Source organism: Xenopus tropicalis, chromosome 1, assembly GCF_000004195.4.
Source record: "Xenopus tropicalis strain Nigerian chromosome 1, UCB_Xtro_10.0, whole genome shotgun sequence".
NCBI classification, from domain to species: Eukaryota; Metazoa; Chordata; class Amphibia; order Anura; family Pipidae; genus Xenopus; species Xenopus tropicalis.
The window spans coordinates 124,899,422-124,914,977 of NC_030677.2; the positions used below are offsets into that span (position 1 = coordinate 124,899,422).

Sequence of the window (15,556 nt, forward strand, 5' to 3'; positions counted from 1 at the left end):
TTGTATTTGAAAGTGTGGCAGTTTTATTGTTATATAGAACAACTTTCCCTGATTTTATTTAAAAAATATGTAATTATATTATACATAGAATTTTCTAAAAAAACACAAATTATTACAGTAATAAATATTTCAAATGCACATTTTCAATAACAGTACTCCTGGACTGACCATGCTGAAAAGATCTTGTAAAATGAAGAACTTGTCCTTGAATTAAATGTAGTAAAATGTGAGTAGAAATTCCTTGGTGCATTCCTCATTTGCAGGTCACATATTTAACCTTTTGTGATACCACAAAACAGGAAGTGATAAAGCCAACATGTGTTAAAACAGCCAATAAAAAACCCCATATAGTAATTTGAAAGTTGGTGCCACAAGTATACTGTTGTGGGTTAGAATAGCTAATTTCAAAAACTGGACAAAGAATAGTCAATACAATACAGGTATAGAAATAATTATTTCCACAGGCTAAGATTAGTGACTTTGTGCAACTAATTGCTGAGACAAAATGCCTCAAGTGTCATAAGTTTAATGGAGATTTGGTAACTACTTATTGATACTGGTAATCTCTAAATATCTGGCATACCCACAAACAATGCTGACTGATGGAATGTGTTATTTTACTGCTTATTATATCCCTATTTATCATGCTGTGTAAAAAGTGGAGTGAAGCATTACCGGTGATGTTGCCCTTGGCAAACAATCAGCAATTAGATTTCAACAGTTAGAAAACCAAAGCAAAGCATCTGATTGGCTGCTAAGAGCAACATCACCAGTAATGTTTTACTCCACTTTTTACACAGCATGATAAATATACCCCTAAGTGTAGTTCCTTATGTGCTCCCAAAAATTAAATGAGAAGAAAACTGAATTTATGATCCAATATGGACATTTATAAACTAGCAGCCTATCTGAAACAATAGTATTCATCAGACTGATTGCTTGAATTATTACTAATAGGTTGATGGTTCAGAGCATTCTCCTGGGTATCGCTGTACTGGTCAAAATCAGAGGGTGTGCAATGTCTTGGAACAATATCTGCTAGAGTATCCAGGTAACTGCCGACTGACATCTCATCCATTCCATCGCTGCAGTCCTGCAAACTGTTGCAGCTTCCTCGCAATGATGCGTCATTACTTTCTAATAAGCTGCAAAGGCTCCCACTTAGGCTGCTACCTTGGCTTGTAACAATGTCCTTCTCCTCCATCATCCACTTGATGGACTCAATACTTTCATTTATAATCAACAGTTGTCTCATCAGTTTTACATCAGTAGCTCGGAGATACACCTGAAAAAACAAAAAAGATTTGCAAAATTAAGTATAGATGCAAAACATTTAAAGACATACAAATATGGCCGTAGCATGGTTCTATTTATCATTTGGGTATATCTTGTCTGTGTTGAGCACAGAGGTGTAGCACAGTCAAAGAAGTAAATTATAATCAGAATGTCACTGGACACTGACAAGCATGTGATTCCACCCATTGGCTTTACTGTGTTTCACAAGTTTTCGCCATTTCGTGATTTTTTTCGCTGAAGTGAAACAAGACAGATTTGCTTAACACTACACAGAGAGACCTGCTCTTAATTCATAAAAATTAGATGGCACCCAATTAAGGCAAACTTCTTGAAAGTTCTAACCACCTATCACGTGGAGTTTTAGTTAAAATAAAGGGGGTAAATGTTGTGAATATTTTATTATTATTAGTAGTAGTACAGATATGGGATCGTTTATGCGGAAACCCATTATCCAGAAAGTTCTGAATTACGGAAAGGACATCTCCCATGGAATCCATTATAAGCAAATAATTCTAATTTTTAAAAATGTTTTCTTTTTTTCTCTGTAATAATAAACCAATACCTTGTACTTGATCCTAACTAAGATATAATTAATCTTTATCGGAGGCAAAACAAGCCTATTGGGTTTATTCAATATTTAAATGATTTTTAGCAGACTTGAGTTATGAAGATCCAAATTACAGAAAGATCCCTTATCCAGAAAACCCCAGGTCCCGAGCATTCTTGATAACAGGTCCCATACCTGTAGTAGTATTGCTTATAATAATTAGCAAAGTGGATGAAATAATACATAAATTTAAACTAGTCGCTAAGCTGAACTTAAACTAGATTTGTATTACTTATATTTCATTATTACAACAGCATCTGAGTGGGAGAGTCTTCACGAATATAGTTTAACCAAGGTGCAGTAAAAAAGCAAAAACACATTTCAGATGAAATTTGACTGCCTACATATGTCTGTCTGCATACAACCCTTAGCTGGGGATCATCAGCTAAGCAGCTATTAGGACAGCTATATGCACACATAACCTTGAGTATTGGATTTATGATAGATCTGCAAATATTAGTTATAAGATACTGTTTTATTATTACAGAAAAAAACAATGCACACTAAATGAATCACTTCCTATGCCATGTGTTACAAAACAGGTTTAAATTATTGTGATCCACTGCCGCTACGCAATATCCCAATACAACAAGCATTCTCTTGATACACCATTTAGTAACTGTGTCTTCACTGGGAGTTGCAGGTTATTAAATAAAATAACAACGCTTTGTTCCTGATTACACTTTTGATACCGTCCTTTCAGCAGCAATTTCTGAATTCCTCTGGCATTATTCATGCCTCCTACTAACCACTACAATGTGCTACTTTGTCCTTATCCATCTATCCTTGTGCTGAAAGCTGAGAAGCGTTAATGTTACAATTTAAAGCTTTTTTTTCCCAAAATTGCTTACTGTTGCATATTTTAAATATTTAAAATGCTTGTTACAAGGGTTTTGCAGTAAATCTGAAATCTGGTCCTTCAAGAAAAAGTATTTTAGAGTTCTGCAAAAATACATATATTGTCTAGGGCCAGTAATACATATGTTTTACAGCCTAATGCAGTTCTCTTACTGAATATCTTATTGGTCACTGTGGGTAACAGACAGTAGCAAGCTCTGCCTGTATATCTAAATAAATCACCTTGGATATACATGGGAACCCTTTATCCAGAAAGATCTGCACTATGGGAAAGCCACCTCCCATAAACTACAATTTAATCAAATAATTCAGATTTTTTTTTTTAAAAAATCCTTTTATTCTATAATAAATCAGTACCTTGTTCTCGATCTGAACTAAAATATATTTATCCTTATTGGAGGCAAAACAATATTACTGGGTTTATATAAATTATTTTTTTACAATGTATCTGCTGTTCTAGATTTCACTGAAATACCATTACTTTGGAAAGACAAACTACAGACTACAGGCTTGGTGTAGTGTTTGTACTAAGATAAAGCTGACGTAAATATTATTGTATAATTTACAAGCCCATACATGTAGCAATATAAGTATATCATGAAGATTTCACTAAACCTGTTCCAAGGCAATATGCCAAAAGGAAGTAATATTTAGGCCTATCAAACCTGTCTGGGGCACGTGTTATGAAAATACCTGTTGTAATGTTAAGCTACAAAGAGAAAGAACTCTCCAGGACCCAAGATCTATCTAGAACATGGATCTACCAATATATGGACAGTCAATTCTGTCATAACATGAACAAAAGGTAGAGTGGGTCTACCATTCAATCCTATACTATTCTATACTATACAATTATATACTATTTAAATTCTGACCACTCTCCTTGCCTACCATATCCAATCTATATAAAATAAATGGATAAATTCAGTCTCTCTTTACACCTGTGCTGCAAGTTAAGGTGGCCATAAATGGGCAGATTTCAGCTGCCAATTCATGATCCCAAGGTGGGCATATTGGGGGAAAATTTGCTCGTTTGGCGACTTTGTCAGCTTTTAGGTACTGAATCATAAAGAAGATTTTCTTCCATATTTAAATTATTTTCCTAATAAGCCAGGGCATGGGGTTTGTACAGACAGGTGTGGTTTTTTTTTATTTCAGCTTTTAATGAATGCTCTTTCTAAAATAGCTGTAACATAAAAAAAGCTTCACATTATTTAAGCCAGTTTTCTGCATGCCTGTGGGGTGTAAACAGGCTAATACTTAAAAAAGGTTTATTTCATATTAGTTTCATAAGTTTCCACTATATATTGCCATTCTCCATATACAGTTGCAAAGGAAAAGTAAGATAGAAGAAAATATCTCTGACTATTTACATTCATTCTTTCCTACAATTCATAAACACAAGTATAACATGCTGCACCCCAACTGGGCTTCTGTCCAGGTGTCACAACATTTCAGTCTGAAAGAATTATACATAATAAATAATTCCATTATCCAACACATGAACAAAGTTATGTGCTCCTTGGGCGCACTTCCTTCTGTAAATGAAACTTCCTAAGATTTTATATTCCCTGTCATAACACTTGCTTATACCATTAAAGGTCAGTTTTGCAACAACCATGGGTTATAGTATTTTAAACAGTACAAGTTAATAAAAATTCTTTAGGCACATGCTCTGCTTTCAGCAAGTCTAAAACATGTGCATGTTTAAATATTCTCACATACATATATGTAAAAGGCTTGCACACCGTACAAAAATTCAAAAAACCTTTATTCCATACAAAACATTAAAAAAAATCGCCTGACGTTGTTCGTCTGCTATGGACTTAATCACAGGCTCAATATCAAATATGTGACTATTGAATTGATTATTCTGTATGGGAGTGCACACTAATCCAATGCCCTTGAGAGCTTTATATGCAGTTGGATCGATGTATTCGAGTTAAAAAAAGTGTTATCCCAGGGACAATGGGTTTTTGAAATGATACTGCTGCATTTGTTTTGGTGGACCACAATACTCCTACAATGTCAAACAGGATTCCCTTTTACAGAGAAAAATATATGCTAGCATAGACAAGCATGCCAAAAAAGAGCAATTTCAGGACAAATTTTCTAGCCCCATTTTCCATAAATATGGAAAATGGGGCTAGTGCTTCTGAAATGGCACTTTTCTTGTTGTATTGTTATTATGGGTGTATAAGGGATACACACTCATGTTAGTGCCTTGCAGGGCTTGGTTCCTGAGTTTAATTCTGCCTGGGTCATTACCTAAAAAGGGTTTGTATGTTGCCCTTTTGTTTGTCCACACTACAAAAAAGTAACTTTAAGAGTCATATTTCAGTTTTTTGCATCCAATCTCTGCCCCCCACCCCTTGACCTGCTCCAATCCCAACAAGGTAAGCACAGATCAGGGGCTGGAATCACTGAGCTTGATCTTTGTGCTTCTGACATGGCACATTTCTTTATTGTTATTATGGGTGTATATGGGATACACACATGATGTTAGAGCCTTGCAACACTTGGTTCTTGAGTTTATTTTTATTTCTGCCCAGGTCATTAGTTAAAAATTTGAATGTTTGTATGTTCTCCTTGTCTGTGTAGGTTACTTTCCACACTCCAAAACCATACAGGCGAGCTGAGAAGCTACTAATGAAACTGAACCCAGTGTGCATGTAAAGGAATGTGGACTGTAACCTCCACTGAGGTAGGGTCAGATGTGACTGATATACTCTACAGTCTATGCAGTGAACACTTTATAAAATAAAGAACAATACTAACAATGCCTTCATATCGGAAGTGCTGCATACAGTATGTGATATGTACTTAACACCACTCTCACTGAAAAATAATTTATTGAGCTTACCTAACAAGTGTCATTATAATGTAGGAAATAATACATTTCCTTCTGCAACCTAACAAATTGATGTAGAATAGAAGTAGAAGTGTTGTAGGTCAGCAAGTGCTTCAGACATGTAAGTTTAGAACAAAATAAACCGTAAGCACTTTTTTATTGAACAAAACTGAATCCCAATTTCAGACAGTACTGTTTCAGGTCAGAAAGCCAAAGACAAACCATGCATTTGTGCTACCTAACACAAACATACCTGCTTGATTTGTTTAGAAGGATCTGCTAGTACAACTTGCTTGTCAAGTAATTTGATATAGAAAATGTTAGATGACTAGAGCCATCAGATCTGTGTGAATTATGATGTTAATAAGATTATGTACCTCACTTAAAAATGCAGTTAGATTATGAGCCCAATTCAATTCAGTGAAAAAGACCAATGGGGAAATCTAGATTTGCACTTGGAGAAACATTAGCCCCATAAATTCAAATCTTGCTCTCTGTTTGGCAAAGTTTTTCTATTTTTTGAAGCAAACAAGAACTCTGTAACTATAAATAAATACACTCCTACAAGAGTTTCCAATCACCTTCAGCCTGAAACACAATATAATCTGACAAATGATTGCTCCTTTCTATTTGACTTCTAAAAAGGCTGGCCAGAGATTCAGCAGGATTAGCTGCATCTGTGATAACCAAGTATTTATTTAACTTTTTTTTTTGTTCTGGGCGTTGTATGAAATTTGCTTAAACAAAATATTTTGTTACATTTTTCTAACATTTTTAACAATATCACATCAAAATATTTCTCAAAGAGTTCCAGATAAATACATACGGTTTATGGAATTATATTAATTGGGTATTAGAATTCAGCAATGTGCTCATGACCATGTCAAGGTATAAAGAGGCAGAGTGAGTGCTGTCATACAACTCATGAAACTCTAAGATGATTTCTTCTAACATTATATTTAAAGTAAGTGGTATATATGGGAGTCAACTGACCAGGGCCGTTCCTGCTGAATCTTTGAGCAGCCATTTGCCTGGGCAGCAAAAATTCGTCTTTGTAGCACTTTACAGATTGTTGATCAGGCCCTTCAGTTCCTGTTCCATAGGAACTTACAGCCTAATTTTTCCTCCAAATCAGAAATACACATTCACTAGGCTCAATTTCATCAGCAGCCAGTTACATAGTTATAGTTACATAGTTACATAGGGTTGAAAAAAGACCAGTGTCCATCAAGTTCAACCCATCCAAGTAAACCCAGCACACCCAACCCACACCTACCAATCTATACACTCACATACATAAACTATAAATACAACCACTAGTACTAACTGTAGATATTAGTATCACAATAGCCTTGGATATTCTGATTGATCAAGAACTCATCCAGGCCCCTCTTAAAGGCATTAACAGAATCTGCCATTACCACATCACTAGGAAGGGCATTCCATAACCTCACTGCCCTCACCGTGAAAAACCACCTACGCTGCTTCAAATGGAAGCTCCTTTCCTCTAATCTAAAGGGGTGACCTCTGGTGCGTTGATTGTTTTTATGGGAAAAAAGAACATCCCCCAACTGCCTATAATCCCCTCTAATGTACTTGTACAGAGTAATCATGTCCCCTCGCAAGCGCCTCTTTTCCAGAGAAAACAACCCCAACCTCGACAGTTAACCTGTCTCTATGGGAGGAAACCCAAACCACAAATTATTCAGAGGCACTGAACTGCAAAGCTCCAATACTAACCACTGTGCCTAGATTATTCATGGATTTTGTCTATTATAATAATTTTGATCTTTTAGATAAATAGTTAGACACTAAGGGGCACATTTACTAATCCACAAATCCGAATCACGAATGGGAAAAAATCGGATTGGAAACTAAAATTTCTGAAGATCGCAAATATCACGAAAATGCTTACAAAAAAATCGTATTAGTCACGAAAATATCGTATTGGCGATCCGAAAGTCACGAAATTTTCGTACTGAACAATTGTAAACAGTGGTAAAACCTTTCCGATTTTTTCGTGCAAACGTCCGAAAAAGTTGTGCGGCGTACGAAAAAGTCGTGCAGGGTATGAAAAAGCCGTCTGGACGCCCGAAAAAAACGGCGAAAATACGCTCGGAGCGTTTGCATGAACGCTCGAGTATTCGTGCCTTTGTAAATGTGCCCCTAAGAGGCAAAATCTGAGTTTAGGGCTTAATACATAAAAACTCACCCATGTTCTATTCCTATGGGATATTTAGAAGGGTATTTTCAATGGGTGAAAGTTAGAGTTCCCCCATTGATAAATATGCTTCTTAAAATCCCAAAGGAATGAATAGGATGTGGATAAGTTTTGATGTATTGAGCTTTAAACTCACATTTTGATAAATCTGCCCATAGGGTTTCTCAATTCATGAAAAAACGCAAACGTGAAAAGACACACAAGTCTTTTCTAAAGCACTGAATAGGATTTATTAAAGTAAAAAAAAAAAAAAAAACACAAAAAGTCGCCAGATAAAACTTGGCAAGTATAAGCTGGCGAGTTTCCATAGAAGTTAATGGGAAATCTCTCTAACAACTTTTAGAGACTTTTTGAGAGTCCATTTGCCCCAGAACCGGAAGTTTTACAATGATAGAAAATGCCTGCAATTTACACACAAAGAAACCGAATTTGACACCAAAAACTTTATCCCTTATGTGGCATTTGTCACTTTGAAAGCAGTTTTATTGCAAAACCAGTATTGAAATAAATGTTTTGACAAAAGGAGGGCAAGCCTTTAGAATGTATATGTAATTTATCCCTGGCAGAAAAACAGAAAACAGGAGTTATGCAAGAGTTTTGTATTACAAAAAGGGTGACACCATTAGAACACACAGTGGTTTACAAACATTAATATAAAAATCTATTTTTTCATGCAAAGCTAAGATTACCTCAATCAATCCCATTTACAGAGCACAAACACAAAATACTATAAGTTAATAATTCATGATTAATAAACTGCATTGCTGCCTGACTACATGTACACTACATGTACACTGTACATGAACAAAGCATTGAGTTGCTTTCTAATTACAGTATATCCTTCATAACATTAACGCCTAAAGAAAAAGACTAAAGATAAATTTAAACCACTTTAGGGCTCATTTACGACCACAGGTGTAGTGAGCATGGAGTAATTTTTAGCACATTCTCTATGTTTTCAGTGACTGATTAAAAACAAAATTAGAGTGATTGCTTTGGCACTTCGTCATAAATTGGACACAACTGAACTGAAAGTCCAGTTGGTGTCATTTCCGGAGTTCTGCGTGAGAGTGATGTGTGCACCCAATTGAAACATAGGTGTGCTGCTCCTACTGACACAGGACACTGAAGTAACCCTGGAGTTACCACCTGATTAGGAGGTGGCAGTAGCTCCAGGGTTCCCATGCATTAATTGGTGCAGCGGCACTCAATTCTGAAGGCAGCAGAAAGACAGCTGCTACAAGCAAAACTATACAGAAAATATTGCCATTGTGATGCAAGTATACCTAAATTAATAGTTTTTTTTTTTACGGGCAACTGACTGCAGGGACATTTACATAATTTATTGGAACAGCTAATATCAAGTCAGTGTCTTGGGAAACCTTTAAAAAGAACATTAGATCATTTTCACCTTCTAAATAACTTTTAGTATGATGTATAAAGTGGGTTTCTGAGACAATGTGCAATTAATTTTCATTTTTTATTATTTATGGTTTTTCATGGTATTTATGGAATTTCAGCTGCAATTTACCCTAGCAACCAGGCAGTGGTTTGAATGTGAAACTGAAATATGAATAGTAGATGGCCTGGAAGGAAAGATATGATTAAAAAGTAACAATAACATTAAAATTGTGGCCTCAGAGGGCAATCGCTTTTTGGCTGCTGGGTCAGTGACCCCTTTTTGTAAGCAGGAAAGAGAGCAAATACGAAATAAGAAAATAAGAAAGCAAATACTTTGAAAACTATAGAAAATAAAAAATGAAGACCACTTAAAAAGTTGCTAAAAATTGCCCATTCTATAACATACTAAAAGTTTACTTAAAGATGAACTACCCCATTAAGACTAAAATTTCTTTATCTATTAACCCCCATTGACGTAAGGTCCCTGGCAACCACAAAGTGGTTAGTGACTTGTTACTGGATCACACAGCTTTACCCAGTTAGATATAAATTACATATAACACATACATAATGTTATCTAGCATACTTTGTGATGTGTTTCCGTGAGAAGAGGCATTTACTTGACTGCTTGCCAGATGAATTCTAGCACTTCAAAGGCAAGTAAATGCTCACATACATACACCAATGTAATAGTGATAACGAGCTTTCCATCTGTTCAGAATAAAAGTGAGATGTAAGCTTTACTATTTTGTTTTCAGAATGCATTACATGTGCATAGAGTTCAGGACAGGATAACCAAAATAACACTTTCCATTTCCTGGGTTAATTCTTTTAAATGTTCCATTACATAGTTCTGGGATTTTAACAATGTTTTTGTTTCCACCAAACCAGGTAGAATAGAATAATGCTAAAATACGATACGAAGGTGCTGTGTACAAAAGTTATTAATGCTTCTTCATCTATCCAACTGACCACCTATTCTTCCTTGTCTGACTCTATGCTACATTACCTTGGCACAGTTTCCTGCCTGTGTCATATTTCACACCTGCTTATCACTTTTTATCAGCTAAATTTTCAACAAGGACCACTGTACTGAGCTGGATTGATGTACGGATGGCTCAGACTTGATTCCTATATCTTACACATATGTCATGAATGGACCATATGCATCAATAAAAAAAAAAGGCTGCCCACACCAGGAACAAGTCATGTTGTGACACTCGCATGCACATAATGAGTGAACGCCACAACCCGAGAGGGCCTGCCACCTGAACAGAAAGATAAGAAATAAAATGTAACAATAGGTTTTCGACTGCTGGAGTCAGTGACCCCCATTTGAAAGCAGGAAAGAGTCAGAAGAAGAAGGCAAATAATTCAAAAACTATACAAGATAAAAAATGAAGACCAACTGAAAAGTTGCTAAGAACTGGCCATTCTATAACATACTAGAAGTAAACTTAAAGGTCAACAAACCTTTTAAAGGAGAAGGAAAGGCCAAATAACAGGGGGGGTGCACCCCCCAGTGATTGTAATCGCTTACATGATACCCTGCACAATGCTCCTGTTAGGGAAAAACTGCCCCGGCCCGGAGTATATGTGAGCAAGCATTCCTCTTCCTTCTGTCTTATTTATTCAGGTTTCCAGGACCCCCGCATTCGCAGTTGAATGAAAAAGGGCTTTTTGTTAAAGTCAGCTTTTCACTCTGCAGTACATGCGCAAAGATCGAATAAGGAACGCTCGCCTGCATACACCCCGGCTGGGGTTTCAGATAAGTGATTAAAGTCACTGGGGGGTGCATACATTTTGGCTACATATAAAGCTTGTATTTTTACTATCTGTTAAACTACCTATAATTCTTCATGGAGACATAGCTGACATATCAACCTTAACAATTGCAGTGACAGTAAATTGATGATATTATAACTTTACATTACCTTAAAAAAAATAAGAGGTCAAAAAGTGAAAACTAGCTTAAAACAGGAATCCCTGACCTTTTATACCTGTGAGCCACATTCAAATAAAAAAAGTTTTGGAGAGTTACACAAACATGAAAAAAGTTCCTGGAGGTGCCAATGGGAGCTATAATTGCCTATTTGATAGCCCCTATGTGGACTGGCAGCCTACAGAAGACTCTGTTTGTCAATTACACTGGATTTTATGCAATCAAAGCTTGCCTCCTAACCAGAAATTTAAAAATAAGCACCTGCTTTGAGACCATTGGGAGCCACATCCATAGGGTTGGTGAGAAACATGTTGCTCACAAGTCACTGGTTGGGGATCACTGGCTTAACGTCTTGACAAATTGATTTCTGACTGTTATCAGAAAAATGCAAACACAGCTTACCAGAATTTAGTATGACATACATTCAAGGCATAATACAATGTCATAATACCTGTCTATGTTAAGCCATAACAACAACTAAGAGAGAAATTGAGGAAGAGTATCTACACAATGGTGTTAAAAAAGTGAAAAAAATAATTAGGAGCTAAGGAGCAAATGGCCCAGAGCTGAAAGAGTGGCAGACTGTTTGAACAGCAAGGTACCCAGGGCAAGTTTGTTTTGTTGCAACAATACTAGATACGTCTGCATTGGACCAAATATTAAAGATTCACTTACTAGGTAGATGCCCCTATCCAGATATTTTTGTAACCCCAAAGACAAGCACAGTAAACTAAACATATATATATAAATTGCCCTGCAGTCTCTTTCCCTCCGGTGTCACTGTCTTGCAAGTATAGTTACAAGTGGCAGCCCTTCCAAAATAAAAGTTGAAAGCTTTCAAATGATGGCATGCTGTCTCACCTCATTACTTGCTTTCAACCATTATCGTCTGCTCTACTGCTCATCTGTCAGCAGAACTTCCTGCTCCTGTAATAACAAAGGCTTTATCATGCTGCTCTCCACCTGTTGCATTTATATTGGAATCTATTCTAGGGCTTACCATATCCTCCATTCTGTGACTATTCCTGCTACTTTCAGTGTCTGATTTGGCATAACACCAACTTGGCATAATGTTTAACTACGATTACTGGCTGTGAATGTGACAAAGGTACATGACCTTTATTTCTCAGTTTCCTAATCTAAGTTTCTCTATCCCTCATACCCTCTACTCATAAAACTAGTCCCCTGAAACTATATTTTTTGTTTTGATGGGCCCCATTTTGTCCCTGAGATTTACTGAGTTTGAGATTTACTGAGTTTCATATTTAAAGTTATTTTCATCATTGTTACAAACACTAGCTATATTTCATATTTGTGGTCATGTGATATGGTTACCAGCCTTTCAATCCTTGTTACCTTTATTGTTTGGCATAAAATGCCATTCTTTATCCACACACAGGTGGTGTGAAAACAGATACCTATAACTCCCCCATGCACTTGCTTTTTATTTCCCCAGATTTATATAGACCCAACAGATTTCATAGCATTTTATGAGCAGTAGCCTCCAAACTGTTTGACAGGTTCCCATTGGGAGAAACAGAGCAGTTCTTGGTAGTGAGGAGAACTTCCTTTTGCTCTACTAGAAGCTCTTATAAAATATTCTTTAGGGTCAGTTATGGTGAAATTTTGATGAGACATTGATCCAAGCTTATCTGAAAAATCAGAGACATTTTTAGTAATGTAAGTTGCTGGGCTATGCAACTGACTATATTTAAAGAATGCAATGCTCAAAAATCTCAAGAAGTGTCCACAATTTATCAAGTGATCTGTTAAACTTAAGCCATAATGCAGCTAGGGCAACTACACTGAAGCTTAGAAACTCTACAGGACCTTCTAGGTCAAATCCTGAGTGGAACTAGCATGTGTGATGGACTGAGCAGAAAGAGGGGCACAAACCATTGACTTGCACTTTTGCTGTAGATGGGACAATTATTTCCAATTTTCCAAAATGCTATTTCATGTACCCCTTCAGTTGCAGAACAACTGGGGTCTGGTGGTGCAAATACAAGGGACCCAACCATGGGACCTTAGGAGTAGGCTGATGTGGTGCTGTAGGAAGGTTCTGTGGTCCCAGGTGTACAGTAAGGTACATATACAATAATAAATGAATGTGGCATTAGATAGTGGCAGGTGTAGCTCCCTTTATAGTACACTCTAGGAGTGTAAGGCAGTTAGGCTTGAGCTAGAAAGAGCAGCACTGAGCTCCTACATAGAAAAGGCAGTTTTGGAGGTATCTCTCCCAGGCCATATTGCCTGTAGTGTAGGGATCACAGTGGATAGGGAATCAGGATAGAGAATTTCCCAAGGTGATCCACTATGGGGTGTGGCAGAGATGAAGTGAGATTCCTGCCAAGTCTGTCTGCAGGGGAATGTCAGCCTGTATTACAATCTGTATGTGGTGTTGCCTGTACCACTGGCCTCTGAGAAGCTGTATTGTGAGTTAACCATGTCTGTTTGTCTGCAGGCCCCCTTTTATATGACTTTGTTAACACCTTCCACACAGATAGATATTCCTTTTTTCTGGTTATTTGATCTATGAGCTGAATGTTGTATATATATTAGAGAGCACCACTGCTTCATTGTAATCAGCTTGAAAAAGGAACTAAAATGTTCTGAAACTTGCTATGGTTATATTAGTTAGCCAATAAAGGTCACCTTTATACCACTTTTGTTATTTTTTATTTCAAAATGGTTACCCTGTAACAAGTAAACCCTGTGGATGTTCAAAAAACACTTGCTATTTTGTTGTTTGCTATAACCTCTGGCACGCTCCGTTTTTATTTTTCTGTATAGCAGCAAGTGAGGTGTAGTTGCACAACACCCTCACTTTCCTCTTCCACTTAGCGAAGGCCCATTCTAGGTGAAAAAGTACAGTGTGACCCATGTTCTACTGTTCTATTGAGCTGAAATAGAGGTTACACATTCATTTTCAAATAACTTTTAACTACTCAAAATTTTTTTGTCTTTTTTTAAAGCTGCTCAGGAAAATATTCTGTTTTATTAAACAAAATGTTTCTTTTGGGTTAATATTCCACTTACTATAGGCTTCAGTCCTGGCTAATGAGCTGGAGGTGCATAAATAATAGAGCAGAGATGAGGAGCTCCCTCCTGTGTAACCTGTTGCCGCACTGTACCTGTCACTGAGCGCACTCACCATATCCTGTTTCAGTAGCTGGATCTTGCTTTCCAGCCTCTCCAAGGAGCTGCTCTGTGGGAAGGAGCCAGGGACCTCCGGGTACTCGGCATATCCATCTCGCCCATCCTTGCTCCAGTCCCAGTAATGCTCCTCTCTCAGGGACTTTGCCAGGCTTTCAGGAACTTTGCGCCCCATCTTTACTTCAATGTCCCTCAGGTCCAGCAATGAAGGCTCTGCCATTCTTCTCCCCCTGACTCCAGGCGGAATAGTGCTCCCCTGGGACTCGCTGGAATGGATCCGACCGCTGACAGAGACTGCACAGCCCCAGCCCAGTCACACAGCTTGGCACAGGGGAGACAAGGAGTGTGAAAAATTGATAGATCTTTGGGTGGCAAGTTCTAACTTCTTCCAAGGAAGGGTGTGCACTGTTCAGTTAATATCCATACACCCATGCATTCCCCCTCTGGCATTTATTCTCTTCATCATCAACAATTACAAAAACTTGCCGCACCGTCCCACAGCTGGATAACCAGCCCACACATCTCATGTGCTTGCCCTTAGTTGTTCGCTATGGTAGGAGCAGCCACAGCCGGTCTGCAGACTGATTCATATCATTGTGTTTCCAAAGCTGCTGAAACTTTAAACCGACAGTGGCTAGAGGATCCGATCTGACACAGCCCGCTTACCGTAACTCTCCTAAGAGAAGGGAACCAACAGCTCACTAACCAAGCTCTTGTCCTCTGTAGTGCGGCTATTTTAGCTAACAGCAGGCCAGTCAGGGAAGCACTGATCCTGCCCAGACAATGCTCGCATGTTGCACATAGGGAGCGTTTCTTGTGCAGCCCGTTCCATAAATAAAAACCTGTCACACTCCCTCTCTGGTTATGATGTCATCGTTTGGATTCATACAATGTGGCTGCGAATAGGTGCTAGTTGTAAGCTATTGTTCTCTTATAATAACCATGAGAAGGAAGCCACACAACAGGTAGAGCATGCAGACCACATAAAAAGAACAGGTGCATTAGGTTTCATGACCAGGGAGCTGCTTATGTCATATTTTTTTTCTAGCTGAATACCCATGAACAAATATATACAGGGTTGCCACCTTTTTTTTTTTTAGAAAAAAATACTGGACTTTCTATGTTCTTATCTTTTTTGCATACTAATAGTATTGACCTTAAGCATAATTTTTACCAGAAAGGTGGCAACCCTAAAAGCAGGGTAAAAGCATACGTAACCTCTAT

The 15,556-nt window shown here is 37.5% G+C and overlaps 1 protein-coding gene across 1 annotated transcript; it reads right to left on the bottom strand.

The window, feature by feature from the left end:
• Nucleotides 1-15,116, bottom strand: lurap1l (leucine rich adaptor protein 1-like). The gene is made up of 2 exons (XM_002940127.3): nucleotides 14,331-15,116; nucleotides 1-1,285 (listed from the first exon to the last, which is right to left on the bottom strand). The coding sequence occupies exons 1-2, from the start codon at nucleotides 14,550-14,552 to the stop codon at nucleotides 905-907; spliced, it is 603 nt and encodes a 200-aa protein (XP_002940173.1). The 5' UTR covers nucleotides 14,553-15,116; the 3' UTR covers nucleotides 1-904.
• Between the last annotated feature and the right edge of the window lie 440 nt (nucleotides 15,117-15,556).